General features: G+C 39.5%; 1 protein-coding gene across 6 annotated transcripts in view; it reads left to right on the top strand.

Moving 5' to 3' along the window:
• Window positions 1–14,620, top strand: part of SNTB2 (syntrophin beta 2) — a 100,595-nt gene extending 85,975 nt beyond the window's left edge. The window contains exons 6-8 of one of the 6 annotated variants that reach the window (XR_014238007.1): window positions 5,984–6,168; window positions 7,495–7,800; window positions 12,272–14,620. Coding sequence is in view for 3 of the 6 variants with exons in the window: in XM_082369895.1 (XP_082226021.1) it covers window positions 5,984–6,168; window positions 7,495–7,587 (278 nt within the window). In the remaining 3 variants the exon portion in view is untranslated. Of the gene's footprint in view, window positions 1–866; window positions 4,051–5,983; window positions 6,169–7,494 lie in introns of those variants that run through there. The other 5 variants (XR_014238008.1, XR_014238009.1, XM_082369895.1 and 2 more) reach the window with 5 other exon arrangements.
• The last annotated feature ends 855 nt before the right edge of the window (window positions 14,621–15,475 follow it).

The following is a 15,475-nucleotide window of genomic DNA, read 5'->3' as shown; positions in this document are numbered from 1 at the left end:
AATTTTAGTTTGAGGATTTCCTGGGAAGTCTAGGGCTGAAAATAATGGGTTGTGCTGGGGCCCAAGGATTGGCCCTCTTTTCCCAATCCCAGTGTCTTATATTTACCCAATTAAATAAGGTCACCATAATCATCTAGAATTGTACCCCCAAAACAGGTGTTAATGCTCTAGGTCAGTAGTTCTCAATCCCAACTGCACAGTGAAATAGCCTGGAGAGCTTTTTAATAATATCGATACCTAAGGTCTACCTCCATAGATTGTATTTTATCTTTTTTTTTTAACATCTTTATTGGAGTATAATTGCTTTACAATGGTGTGTTAGTTTCTGCTTCCTCCATAGACTTTAATTCAGTAGGCTAGGGCATTAAAAGGTCCAAAGATTTTTTGGAACTTTAATGGGTTGAGAACCGCTACTCTAGATTTTCAAATGAAAAACAGAATAGTTTATATTATTATTATTTGGGGGGGGGTACCAAATTACTTTATTTGAAGGAATGGTACTAAGGAAAGAACTTGTAGATGTTTTGGTACAACTTACAGAAAAGGTAAAGGTAACCCACACATGCATGCACTGCCTTGATGACCAGGGAAGTCATCCCCATGGCTACAGGAAGCCAGCCTAAGGCTTAGCTCTCATTATCACTGTTTCCCAGGGTGTGCTTGTCAAAGAGATACTCTGCCATGCCAGATTCGGGGGCCCCCATCTTGCACAAGTTGGTTACCTGGTCACCCAATTCTTTAATGGATTTCACCTCCTCATTCAGGTAATGAGTCTCAATGAAGTCACACAAATGGGGGTTATTTTTGTCAGTGGCCAGTTTGTGCAGTTCCAGTAGTGACAGATTCACACTTTTTTCCAAGTGTAGTGCACATTCCATTGCATTCAGCCCGTTCTCCCAGTCATCACGGTCTGGTTTCTTGATATCCTGAAGGAAGATTCCACCACCCCGTTGGTTCTGCAGCTTCATCAGTTTCTCAGCATGTTCCCTCTCCTCACGAGACTGGTGAAGAAAGTATTTGGCAGAGTTCTTCAAAGCCACATCGTCACGGTCAAAATAGTATGACATGGACAGGTGGACATAGGAGGCGTAGAGCTCCAGGTCGATCTGGAGGCTGATGGCGGCCTCCGAGCCCTAGTGGTAGTGCTGGCGCACCTGCGAGGGGCACGCGGTCTTCCTGGCGGGCGGCCGAAGAGAGGCGGCGGCGGGGACCTTGGGGCGGTTGGAGGGTGCTGTGAGGTGGTGGCGCGGGCTGGCTCGGAGCGGCCGGCCGGAGCAGGGACGAGTGCCAGGTTCCGTCCAAGCACTGTTGAAGCAGGAAACAGCGGCGACTCTCCGCGAAGACTGCGTCCAGAATCGTTTATATTATTAAGCAGTCAAAACTATGTATTAAAAATAAATGAGTGTGTACGACTCTGAATACACTAAAAACCATTGAGTTTTATACTTGAAATGGGTAAATTGTAGAGTATGTGAATTATGGGTCAATAAAGCTTTTTTAAAAAATACCATGTGACATTCTACATTTTGAGGGAGAAAAGGGAAAAAATTTAGTGAATTCAGTTTAATGAACATTTTAAATAGAATAGCTACTCACTATCCTCAAGTTGTCACAGACTCGTCAGGAAGCAAACAGGGAAATAAGTGTCAGGCGTGACAGTGACCCTTGTCATCTGTCCTGGGTTTCGGTGAGGTCCGTGGGGTCACCATGCAGCAGCCCCTTCATTTCTGACAGTCCTTGGGTGCGCTGTGAGCTCACCAGTGGTCCTCCTGGGTCTTCTTCCAAGCAAGCTGGAACCTAGCCCTCCTCAGGGCTTAACTCCTGCAGTCTCCCTCTGTCTCCTCCTCTCCCTCTTCTGAACCTCCATCCTCTGCCTCCATCTGTTTCTAGGGTTCCCCTCAATGCCTCACTCAGTCTTCCGCGCCCCGGCTCTCCCAAGAGTCTGTTTATTTTATTTTAACTTCAAAAAAATTTATACAATTTTAAAAGTTACTTTCCATTTACAATTATTACAAAATATTGGCTATATTCCCCACGTTGGACAGTACATCCTTGGACCCATCTTACACCCAGTAGTTTGTGCCTGCCACCCCGCGACCCCTATGTGGCCCCCCCGCACCTTGGTAACCACTAGTTTGTTCTCTGTATCTGTGAGTCTGCTTCTTTTTTTGTTATATTCACTAGTTTGTTGTATTTTTTAGATTCCACATATAAGTGATACCATACAGTTCAGTAAAGCTATTATTTAAAAAATTAATGGGTACAATAATTGAAACCTTAAAGGTGAAGTCAGAGAATTTTCAAGTGCAGCTTATTCATCATATAAGGTCTCATCAGTGAACTTTGTTTAGAATGCCTGAGCTTGGATGAGTACATGTGGGAAACTCGAGATTCCTGGTTTTATGTGGTTTTATAGGCCTTGCTCCTCTGCTGTCTCCCACCCCACCCCTGATCATCACTTTGTTCCTGATCCCTACCCCAGATTGTGGGTGGGTATTGAAGGTCTTGGGGTGAGAGGGATTAGAGAAGAGATGAGGTTGGCTGTTTTGCATATTACTTGGTAATAAATTTTTCCAGAAAACCCTGAAAGTTTATTATTTTCATTTTTAGATGAGTTTAAATTCATGATAACTAATGCTTGTGTACAGTACACACCCAACAAAGTACTTTTTATTAAACCTAACTGAAATAGTACCTCTATTAAGCCTTTTCCGATTCCCCAGAGTTTATCTACTTCCCCCTCCTCTATTCTCCCACAGTATTTTGTCCATTTCTGTATTATAGCACTTACTTCATTCTGCTGTATCCATATTTCCTTTTCTTTCTCACTTGTCTAAACAGGAACCATCTTTTTTTCAGCTCTGTATCTCCCTGCACCTAACACAGTGTCTGACACATAATAAGTCCTCAAAACCATTTTTTTCCCAGTATAGATTGGTTGTGATTACCTGTCTGTCTTCTCTGCTGCCTTATGAGAGCAGAAAATTTTTTAAAAATATGAATAATGAATTAATGAACAAACAAACCAAAAAACTAAAACATAATTCACAATTCCACTGGACAGTTAGTCTTCATGTATGTTTTCAGATTATTCTGAGTCCAGGCTCATGAAGTTGCTTCCCTTATCTTCAGCTCTGCCCACCATCAATCCATGATGTACCCGACACAAGGAGCACAAAGCACCCACTTGTGAGTGCTGACTGTTTATCTCCCTCCCTTGATTACCTCAAAAACTGTAGTTTCTTCCTCTCTTTTAAACTTCAATATTTGATGTCCTATGATTGTCCTTGAATGCTGCTGTTGTATGTCTTTTAATATTTCTAATAACTACCCTGTCAATAAAATTAGTATATTAAATTTCTTACCATTGGGAATTGCCTGGTGGTCCAGTGGTTAGGACTCTGTGCTCCCACTGTAAGGGGCACGGGTTCGATCCCTGGTCTGGGAACTAAGATCGTGCATGACATGAGGCGCAGCCAAAAAACAAAATTTCTTACCACTTCTTATCTCTAAATTGAGGTGGATAATGGATTTATAGCCCTCCAAAAGGATTTTAGTTGAATCAAGACATCAGGATGGGGACTTCCCTGGTGGCGCAGTGGTTAAGAATCCGCCTACCAATGCAGGGGACACGGGTTCGATCCCTGGCCCGGGAAGATCCCACATGCCGCAGAACAACTAAGCCCATGTGCCACAACTGCTGAGCCTGTGTGCCACAACTACTGAAGCCTGAGTGCCTAGAGCCCGTGCTCCGCAACAAGAGAAGCCACCGCAATGAGAAGCCCTCACACAGCAACAAAGAGTAGCCCCCGCTCGCCACAACTAGTGAAAGCCCACGCGCAGCAGCAAAGACCCAACGCAGCCCAAAATAATAAATAAATAAATAAATTTATTTTTAAAAAAAGACATCAGGATGGTTATAATAAGCCACCTGGACCAGCTCAGAGCTTTGTTAGTGAGGCCCAGATTCTGTCCCATCAGAATAGGGCCACTTCTCATAGGTGCCTGCCCTTCACACACACACACACACACACACACACACACACACACATTTTCTCTCTCTCTCTCTCTCTCTCTCTCTCTCTCCCTCTCTCCCTCTCTCCCTCCCTCCCTCCCTCCCTCCCCCACCCACCTGCCCCCATTAAAATCAGAGTCAGAGGCTTATTTCTCTTTGGTTCATTACTCCTGAGACCCTCTGAGGGTGAGGCAATCACATTGCCTCAACTGTTTTATTACTATTCAGGGAGAAGCCATTTAACTAAGACTATTAGGCACAACATTTTTATGGCCAGTTCATATTCTCATTCAAAATTATCTGGTATTATAAGTTTTAGACAAACTGAGTTCTAAACCTAAACCTACTCAGTATGACCTTTACTTCTCCTTTTCAAAGTTGAGGTAATCTTAAACAGTATTCTGTTTTTTTAAAGTAACACACACAGACACTGACATTTGCTTTGCTTTGCTTTCCTTTCCTTCCCTCCTGAGGGGAAACAATCCTAAGCAGAACATTTAAAAAATCTCTTATACAAAAAGCTTGTTGAGGACTAATGGCTTGCCTTTGCTGGCTGTGATGGCCAGATCTCGCTCCACTAGGGACACAGCTGCAGGTGGCAGAAATCCTCGCCCGCCTGCACTGGACCTTCTCCAGCCAGTGCTGTAAGGACTTGGGTGGACCTCATTCTTTGAGCTTTTCTTTTGTAGACTAGAACTGACCCCTCTCTTCTCATCAGACCTCAATACCCTACTAAGCTATAGCTTCAGGGATATTAATAGAATAAAATTCTCTTGAAAACTGTATCCGGGTTGCCTTGATTGGGATCTTTTTGTTCTTCTTCCAAACCCCTCAGCCAGTCATTTAGGGATTATTGCATTGGATTACTTCCACAGGTAGTTAATTTTATCCATGTCCCCGCCAACCAGGTTCCTTTTCTGAAGGTAATTAATATTCAAAGTTCACTGTTCAAAACTCTCCTATTTGAGTAGTGCTGAAAAGGGACACTGCCAATATTTGTTACTCCTTTTCCTTATTTCTTGAACATGCCAGCTGCCTTGACTAATTGAGTGTTTTTCATGTCCAGCGCAAGGATACATTGGTCTGACTATGAGGACTTGCTTGTTTGGGAGCCATTCTTCCTGTTCACAGTGACCAAGCCTCGCTCGACTCTGGTCCTTTAGGTGATTGTAAACTCAGCTCTCAGAGGACTTTGTTAATTCCCATGTCGCAGAGGGCCTTTCACTTGTAGCCTCTGTACTGACAACAAAACTGCTCAAGTGTTAGTGAAACAGGGACTTCACCAGTCTTGACAGAAGACATTTGCCAGTCTTGATGATCGGTTTTTTTGGTCCCATCAATTCAGATATATCTTTTGAATTTTATCTTTGATAGGACTGACAGTGTGACTTCTCAAATACCAACCAATCCATGTTACTGCCCCTGAAAGGCGCCTCTGCTGTTTCTCCTTTGGTTGTTCCTCCTTCTTGCCCACTTGAAACCTTCTTCTTACTCCTCACTACCTATCAAGTGTGACCGTTTTTTAGGGCCTTTCTCAAGTCCCATCTCCAGGAAACCTTTCCTTGACTTTGGCCTTATTCAGTTTGGTGTTCAGTCATGTTCTATACCATCTACCTTAAGCAGTTAGGGATTTCATGTCTATGCCTATCGTTTGTGAGGTGTTGAGAGCAGGGACCATACCTCTTACTTCTCGAGCCTACTGTCAGCACAAGTATTCACTTGGTACTCACTGAATTGAACTGAATCAGATCAGATGTCAAGGAAAGTTATGGAAATTCTTCCTCATCTCAATCAAGATGTTGACTTGAGTGACCAAGACAAAACTCACTTCAGGATGTTCCAAATAGGTTAGGTATCACACATTCTCAAGAAGATTCTTTTCCCTTTTTAGAAGTCAGGAGAAGCCTTTATCACTTTCTAACTGAAGTAGTAACTTTATTAATGATGTTTTTTTCTTGTCTTCAATAGGCTGCACATTAAATGGCCAAGAGGTAAGACTCACTGTCCACTATGAAAGTGGGTTCACTATCTCCAGGGAAAATGGAGGTTCCAGCAGCATATTGTACCGCTACCCCTTCGAAAGGCTGAAAATGTCTGCTGATGATGGCATCAGAAATCTGTATCTGGATTTTGGTGGTCCTGAGGGAGAACTGGTAAGCGTGTTTCTGAAAAACATGTTTATTCTAATAGGTATTCTCTTTTGTCCTTATTGCTTCTTACCTCTTCTATAGAAAATTTTGGGCTTACAGACTGATATTCCATTTGGAGCCAGGAAATTCTTCTTCAGTTTTCAAAGATGCATGGGTTTGGTTTTGGGGTTTCATTGTTTTTTTTCTTTTTCCCACATTAGGAAATCATTCCCTTTTTTAAAAGTTTTGTTTGAATTTTAGAAAGAAAAGATAGATAGCCGTTTTAAGAAACAGGCTTTTAACAAATATAAGATACAAAATACTAAACCTGGCAAACTTTAATAAATGAATTCTATCCATTGATATTATCAGCAATTTGTTGGGATAAGAGTTAAAAGTAATAAAGCGACAGTTGCTACAGAAATTCTGCTGATGGGAAAAAATGATATGGAGATATGTACATACAGCCATCATCTTTTTTGACTTCCTTGTCCTTTAAAGGAAACATCGACAGGAATTCATGAGTCCCCTTGGAGAACTAGGGAAGTGTGTCAAGTGTACTTCAGAAATCAGAAATCATGATAAAGAAGTCAAAGTCATGCCTTTTCTCTCTTATCAGTATTGAGCCAGTAGTTCAAGTCTTGTCTTATACGTGAAATCTTATGTCCATTGACACAGTCACGATAGGTGTAAATTTGGAAAACAGAATCTTGAAATTTTAGAACTGAAACAGATCTTAGGGATAATGAAGTTCAAACTCCAAATGAGAAAACTGTGGCTAGAAATCTTATTTTAAATGATGAACCTTTAGGAAACTATGGATAGCCATGGACTTCAAAAGCCTGTTCATCTGGTGTCAGCTGTCCAAATTAGAGACCTGTGCTTAGAAAGGTATAACTAGCCCTCCCAACTAGCTTCAAGGGTTGTCATTCCCACCACAAACCGATAAGGGGTATCAAAAATCATACACATAGATGGTCACACTTCAGCTGAATTCACTGTGATTCCCCCTGGGAAATATACTTACAGTCAGTGGTTTCCATATAGGATATTCCTCTTTCCTTTACATCTTCCTACGTGGCATGGTGGAATCTAATACACCACCAATAGTGTCCTAATTGTGGATGTGAAATTTCACAGTGGTGTTTAATTATGACATAGAATAACCTTACTTCAGAGTACACTTCCATTTGCGGCTCTAAGTTCCCAAGAGTTGCCATAAATCTGGCACATCCATTACCCAGGTTCTTTTTAAAAAGTAGAACATCGTGTCCAAATCTGTTTATTTTGCACGTTTGTTTATTAAAGCATCTGTATATAGCAGTGATAATTAATGTCCTTTCTCCACAGACCATGGACCTGCACTCCTGTCCGAAGCCGATAGTATTTGTGTTGCACACGTTCTTGTCGGCCAAAGTCACTCGCATGGGACTGCTTGTATGAGCAGCAAAAAAATCAGTAAAGAGCCTTGAATGTCACAAGAAGTATTTCCACCTCAAAAAAAAAAAAAAAAGAAAAGCACAAAAAGAAAGCTCTTTGCTCTCTCCTCCAGCACAGTGCCTTGACAAGGACCTGCAAATCACTGCTGAACTGTAACCATGTTTAAAGAAGAGCTTGCCTTTTTCAAGCTACCTTGCCAGAAATTCTAGGACTCTAGTAAGCTCCAAAATAAGGCTGTTGATTTATTGTCTAGTTTCCTAATGTGGTTTCTAAGTAATTAGGTTTATTTCCCTTGATAAGAAGGGTGGCTCATTCTTTTTCTTTTTGGACATAATCAAACATCTAAGAGTTTCCTTTTTTTTTCTTTTTCTTCTTCTTCCAATAGAATTTGTTTCAGGCTTAGCCTTGATCTTTTGCTAAGGACAACTATCTCTTACCAGGTGCTAGTTTGCAGCAGCCCGTGCTTCTTGGTCACTCCATATAGTTTATACATTTTGTTGGATTTTGCTGTCCTCACTTACTCCTTCTACCCTAGGAAGTCCTTGAATTGCATCACCAAAGGGTTCTTCATCTGTCATGGCTCTCCCTGCATCCCACCCTGGCCATCACTTCCCACTGCATCACAAGCTTTGCCATAAGTGCTAACTTTAAGACTTAGAACTTGCAAGATTTGATTTACCTTGCCTTCCACTCCCTTTCTAGTAGTGACCAACTTGAAAAACAAGTTGGAAACCACTGCTTTGAAAGAAAAGTTTTGCTTGTTTTAGGATTTTCTGATTTTATCTTTGGTAGGAGCCAGGGGATAAGATTTATTTTAAAAGAAAATCCTCATTTTAGCCTAAGCCATTTTTTATTGCTTACCAAATGTGCCTTTGGTTAGGGTTAGTGGAGCTTTATTAGTTTGAATGACTGGATATCACTGCCATTCCAGGGAGATCATCTATCTAATTTTGAACAATAATTTTTGAGGTGGGTTTCCTTAGTATGGTATCTTTTTCAGTTGGTAGATCTCTTTAAGGAAGACAAATCCTGGAGAGCCAGCTTGTTTAAAGAGTACACTTTGTCAGTGAAGCCAGCTCGCTGTTTAGCACAAACATCATGTCACATTGCTTTGAGCTGTGGGAGCCCATGCAGGATCCTGGCCCTGGCCCTCTCCCTCTGTGGCAGCAGAGTGGCATCTGTCAGCAACTCTAATTCAGTGCTGGCTCAGTGATGCATCCTACAGTGGGCAGGGTGATGAGACCATGGAACAGCTACCTGGGCTTTGCTAAGCATTGCCAGATATCATCATTAGGACATAGCAGCAGTAAGATTGCTGATTTTGTGGTACTGGAGAACTCAGCTTCTTTTTCCTAATTATGAAGGAGTATATATCTGAAAACATTTAAAATAGTATAATAGCTATATAAAATGTCAAGTTTATCACAGTCCCCAGATCTGAAAGAAAAGGCAACACTGACTTTGATGTTCTCTCTGCTCTCTGAAGAAAGTTCTAGGAATTGTTCTTATTTACTAGAGTTATCAGGAATGCCATAAGAGGACGTTAGCACTATGGAGGGTGGAGAAGGGTAGCAGTCCAAAGATGAAAAAGAAAAAAAAAACAAAAACCCACAAATGTACTATTTGCAAAGCAAGAGCTATTTGGTTTGAGTGCAGACTGACCTATAGGTGGGACATATAAAAGAGCAGACTCATGAGCAGAGAGAGTTCTAGTTGGACATTGTAACCTCATTGTCTTCCCTCTGCCCCATAAATGAGTTCTTCCCCCAGCTCCAGTCCCCAAAGTCTGACCTACTTAAAACTGGAAATTGAAATCTAGACTAGAATATATCTTTTAAGAGCTTTTTTATGATTTGAAAATTCATAAATCTAAGTTTGGTTCCATCTGGGATACGTTTGCAAATCAGAGAAGAAAGAAAGTATCTTGAAGATCCAGCTGTGATTTCTGGAAGCAGAATCTCAACACACAATACCCTCAGATAAGGGAGCTTAGACACTTTTGGCAGTGAGAGTATTATTAATCTGAGAAGTCGAACAATGCAGTCACAGACTTTTGCAGCAAAGCCATTTGGTGAGGTTTTCTGTGTTAGTATGAAAGGCTAAGCCACTGAGAATATTTTCTGGGAGAACTTCTGAGCCACGGTGCTCATTCCTTATATGAAAAAGATCTGTTAAAAGGTATGATTAAAATGTGGGCAGGAGAGGTAAGCATTGTGTGCATTTCGGCTCATTTTGCTCAAGCTTTAGCTGTCATAGCACCAAGATCCATAGGTTTCTAGTATCTTTTGAGTCTTGATGTGAAATGAAAGTGTGTGGAGGGTTTCCTTTGACCACTAGCGCCCCAAGAGCAAGAGCCCTTCAGCTGCTTGTTTAACATACTTCAGCAGCTCTCCAATCATGGGTGACCAGGTTGTTCTTTAATTAAGTGTGTTTGTGGGATTTTCAAACCACAAATGTGCTTTTTATGAATGGGACAGCCTTGATAAATAGGTATTTTGTATTAAGACGCCAAAATGTGGCAAATTATTTTCAAGTGATAACTGAAGAGGGGCATTTTTGATATTTCACATCTTTTATAGAACAGCTGACTTTTCATTTCTTTTTCATTTTGAAATAGGAAAATTGTTGAGAATGTGGTGGGCTTCCATGTGTAGAGTGGAAAGGAGCTGCAGAGTAGTGCCCCCTCATTCCGATGGACACTCCTTGTGCCCTCGGGACCCGGGGCTTAGACGTCTTCTCCACATTCCACACAGATGCCCACGAGCAGCCAATTGGTGTGTGAAAATTCTTCCTCCTCATTCTCTAAAACGTCTCCGCTCCCTCTCCCCACCGAAAATAAAAAAAAAAAGGAAAGGAAGAAAAGGCTCAATTATACTTTTTCTGGAAAAGGTGAGTCCTTTCCTGAAGTCTTCAAACAAATCTTACCTGGAAATTAGTATCTAATATTTTATATGAAGAAATACTTTAATGTATGTTTATACAGTATTTATTAGGTAGTTGTAACTATAAACTCAGCTACCTAGTAGAGTCTCAGATTAAATATTGGGACATGTACAGGAATCAAAAATATTACTTTAAATGTCATTCACCTATTTTAAAGCCATGTTTTAGCACTTCTTAGGCTAGCTAAAGTCTGATAGTGCTTGTTTTTATCATCTGTGCTCTCACAGAGTTTGTTATTGAAAATTATTGCATGCAGGAGGGATCAAATTATTTATTTCTTATATTTTTATAAGTGGAAAAATCTCTCTAACCAACAAATGATTAAAGGTGTTACTGATTATTTTCTTAATTTATCCTCCTAACAGAATGGTAACAAAGCTGTTTTCAGCCGATTAAATGCACTTAGCTAATAAACCAAAATTTACTCTTTAAAAAAAATTTAAACTGTGTGGAATCTGGACAAGACTATGTTTCTCCTAGAAAAAACACATTTCATTGTAAATGGTTTTGATGGACAAAAGTGTGTCCACTTTTGAGAAAAGGTTATATTGGATTTTTTAAATTTTGAGACAACCTCCAGGTCTCCTTGTTTAATTTATATCCATATTTTTAATTCAAATTATCTTGTAAGCTGCTATGCAAAATCTGTTAAAAGCCCTACTTACTCAAAGAGTTAAACATTTTTGAAGCTTTCAGGGAAGACCTGTAGACTTAAGCACTTTCTCTGCTTTTTTTGTATCTTAGACACTTATGCTGAATTATGTTCTTATTATTTTCACTGGTTATAAGCTATTGATTGTACATAATATTTAAACCATCCAAATATCCAGCATACATTTCCATGTCGCTGCCATCCACTGTTGATGCCATGAATGAAATGGCTGGTTAGAAAGCCAAAGGTCATTTTTTTTCAATATCCAGTGAAGTAAAATGCCGGATCTCTTTGGTCTCAAAGCATGTTGAGATCTGCATATCTGCGTAAGGGAAAGAGACTTCTTTGGGATTCTGCTTAAACTTTAAGTTGAATTTGATTATAGTCATATTCATTTGTTTTATATATCTCTATCAGGTATATTACGTGCCAGGTGGTATTATATCCTACCTTGAGATTGGAAATCTCTTTCATTTAAATTTGAATTCTTATTGTGGCTTTTTTTTTTTTTCTCCATTAGATCAAAGTAGAGGAATCTGACATCTGCTACCATTCTCTCTGTGTCCCTATTTTAATTTTTTGGTAATCTAGAATTATTTTGTTATACATACTGTCTTTAAAAACTGACAGCAGCAGTCCCCCAACACCTGCCCACCTTTTTAAGCTATATATTTCACTGTGCTGGGCATAGAGACAATAAATGTGTGATGACAGACAATTCTAAAATAATTATGCTGTATATCAGGATTACGTGTTTTTGAGCAATATAGCTATTCCTATGGTATAAGGATATTCAGTGAAATTTATTTTACACTAGTAATAGACTACTTAAGTGGTTGATTTGAAACCCTTTCTCTAAAGCACACACATACACACATCTAGCAGATCAGTGATAATTTCAAGTTAAAGTAAGGTACAATTAATAGACACACAGAACACATCTGTCTCTTTTTGACACTAGTTAAACTGCCAACTGGAAGAATGGTTGTTATGTATTAACTTGAAAAATATTTTAACAAGATTTCTTCTTTTATAAACTTGATAAACGTGAGCTTAATTTCTTGTCACCTCTATTCTTCCTTTCCATTTTAGGTGACTGAACCAAAGCATATTCTGGTTTTAAAAGTGAATCTACATTTGATGTAATGCATAAATATGCCGTTTGTAAATGATTGCTTGCTCTCCAATGAACATTTGATTGTAGTCAACAAAAATCTACCAAATGAACTGTAATCCTTGAATTGCCACAAAATACATTGGTTGAAACTAAAAGGATATAACAGAGAAATGACACTTCATTTTATTGTAAGATTAGGTATTCTGGTAGATTTCTAACTTCTGAGTCCTATAAGTACTTTACTCAGTTTTGTAATAATCTTACCTCCCTGCCATTGACACAAATGCAAAAGTTTTTGAGTCCCTCTTTATCCTAGTCACATGTACACCTTTGGAACTTGATTATCACCTCTTCCAAAGTGATAGAAGTCTCTTATGAATAGACAAAAGGTTCTTTGGGACCCTAGAGAAATTTTTGAAACTGCAAACCTAGTTAATGATATATTAATTCATGGATTCTTTCATCTAATATGCATTTATTAATGTACAGTTCTTCACAGGCACTCTGAAAGGTCCAAAAGAAAGTTCCTGCCCTCAAGTAGCACATAATCCATTACTTCTCAATCACACCATGCCATCTATTTATCAGTCAGAGGTTAAGTAATTAACCACCTCATATTCTTACCAAAGCATATCTGCAGTTCTGCTTATCTGGCAAACTGAAAAATGTTCAAAAGGATGCTCAGTCTTTGGTCCATGCCAGCATGAAAGAACTCCAAGCACATTTTAGTAGGTTGGTCTTTTCATCATGCATCATTTTTTAATTCATAATCAGGCTTTAGTTTGAGAAGGAGACTAGTGTAGAATATCCTTAGTAAGATAAATTACAACAACAACGACAAAAAGTTAGTTCTATTGCCCAAAGTGGATCAATGAGAAAATCTTTTTAAAGAAAAGTTTCTTTTCACTATAAGCAGAAAAGATAAATGTATATTTCATCTACCCACTTTATAGATTGTGCTGACCCAGTCATTTTCACATTTACAGCCTTTAAACATCTCATTTGCTGAAAGTCCTTACATGTGGTAGATGGACTGTTGCTCCATCTGAGAGATCAAAATAATGAAGATATTTAAAACTTAGCAAAATTCCACTTATTCTAGAACACTCGGACATTCAAACTCAGTAGAAAGGGCACCTTAAAAAAATAAGAGCAGTTGTGTGAATTTTTCCATATTTTCCTTCAGTAACAGTCCCTTTCTATCCAGCTTGCCTTCCATCTATCACTAGAGGCAGCCTTTCAGGCAACATCCTTTGTCATGCCCGGAAAGGCCCTGAGAGGTCAGTGATAGGAATGGCATAGGGAACACAGTCTCATGGGCTCCTTTCCCTTGGTTTTCAGCATCCTGGAGTTGTGCACACAAATTAGGTCATGCCTTCAATGTCTTGGTCTTTACTTTAAACCTACCCTTTGACAATCAGGTGCTAATGATTGTATACTATTGGAACCAGCACATAAGTATTGTCATGTTAAGTGTCTGTTCCTCCTAGGTTGGAAGAAGTGCTTTCCTTCTATCTCAGTCCTGTTCAGGTGGGTGTCAGTTACATTTTTTCACCTCTGTTTTGTGAATTAACAGAATTTGGAGGAGGAGAAATGATTTAAACTAAGTTTTGGGTTTGGCACAATCATCAATCTTGATGATACTCTTCACACCTTAAAGCAAATCTGCCCTATCATAAGAACCCATTTCTGATTGTTTTTCTCTAGTTAGGACTCCAGTGTTATGTTTACAGTCTGTTGGGTGGATTCAGCGTGATAAGACCTGGGTGCCCAAAGAATCTGTTTCCCTTGTGGTACCAGACCCAAGGTCCTTTAGAAAATAATGTGGCAAACCACTACCTATAAAGGCCTGTTTTGGCTAATCTGTGCAAACTTTGATTATACCCTCTTGTATGTATTCTGTCCTACGCAACTCTCATTTTTTTAAGTATTAAGACTTAGAAAGCTAGGATGACACTTCTACAAAGAATTAGAAGTATGTGATATTCTAGTGTTTTCCTTCCTTTTGGAACCCTGTATTTAAACAAGACTTCTTTTTTAAGTGTTGTTTAAAATTTAGGTCTCAAGTCTTCTGGCATCACCAGACTACCAAATCAAAACCCATGGCATAAAACAGGGCAGTATTTGTGTTCGTAATAATAAAAAAGCTTTATGTGTACTCTGTAAGTATAATGCATAGACAACACTTTCCCTTGAGTTGCACATCAACATAGAGCATTGTACATTACAATGAAATTTGCAACTTAAGGGTATTATATATATAAATACATATATACCTTTGTAACCTTTATACTGTAAATAAAAGAACTGCTTTTAGACTTGTATTTTTTTTTTCATTTTTTAATGTTAAAATAGTTTGAAACTTACAGGAAAGGTTTAAGAACAGTACAAAGAACTCCTACATCCCTGTCACCCAAATATCCCAATTGTTAACATTTTACATTTTTTCCATTACCCTCTCTTGTCTTTTTCTGCCATGATGCTCATCACCCTTAAATTCTCTAGTGTGTACTTTACAAACACAAGGACACTCTCCTGTATTGCCACCCTACAGCCCTCCCAATCAGGAAGTCAACTTTGGTACAACACTACCACCCATCCACAGACCCCATTTAAGTGCTGCCAATCGTCCCAACAATGTCTCCTTTTCCTTTCTGGCACAGGATCCTATCCAGCATCACATGTGTTTGGTTGTCACATCTTAGCCTCTTCTGGTGCCATTTTTAAACAGATTTAGTACAACTCCAAACTCTTAAAAACTTAGTTTCGGTGCAGTTCTACCACTGACCATCTGTGTGATGGGAGCTTAATCACTGGATCAATCTGAGCTTTATCAAACTTTGAGTCACACAGAGGAGGGGCAAGTGAGAAGTGGTTTCTCAAGAATCATGTTGGGAGATCAGTGCTCCATTTATTTCGGTATCAGTCACTTTGTGTGATATCTCAGCAGAATTTTGCCCTGGCCCTACCTCTCCACAATGTTACTCACCTGAACCTTGTTTTTTATAAATTTATTTATTTTATTTATTTATTTTTGGCTGCATTGGGTCTTCGTTGCTGCACGCGGGCTTTCTCTAGTTGCAGCGAGCGGGGGCTACTCTTTGTTGCGGTGCATGGGCTCCTCATTGTGGTGGCTTCTCTTGTTGCGGAGCACGGGCTCTAGGCACGTGGGCTTCAGT

This window comes from Balaenoptera borealis (assembly GCF_965194805.1).
Source record: "Balaenoptera borealis genome assembly, chromosome: 19".
In the NCBI taxonomy this organism is placed as follows: Eukaryota; Metazoa; Chordata; class Mammalia; order Artiodactyla; family Balaenopteridae; genus Balaenoptera; species Balaenoptera borealis.
Note: the sequence above shows the minus strand (reverse complement) of the source record. Positions and strands in the feature narration are given on the sequence as shown.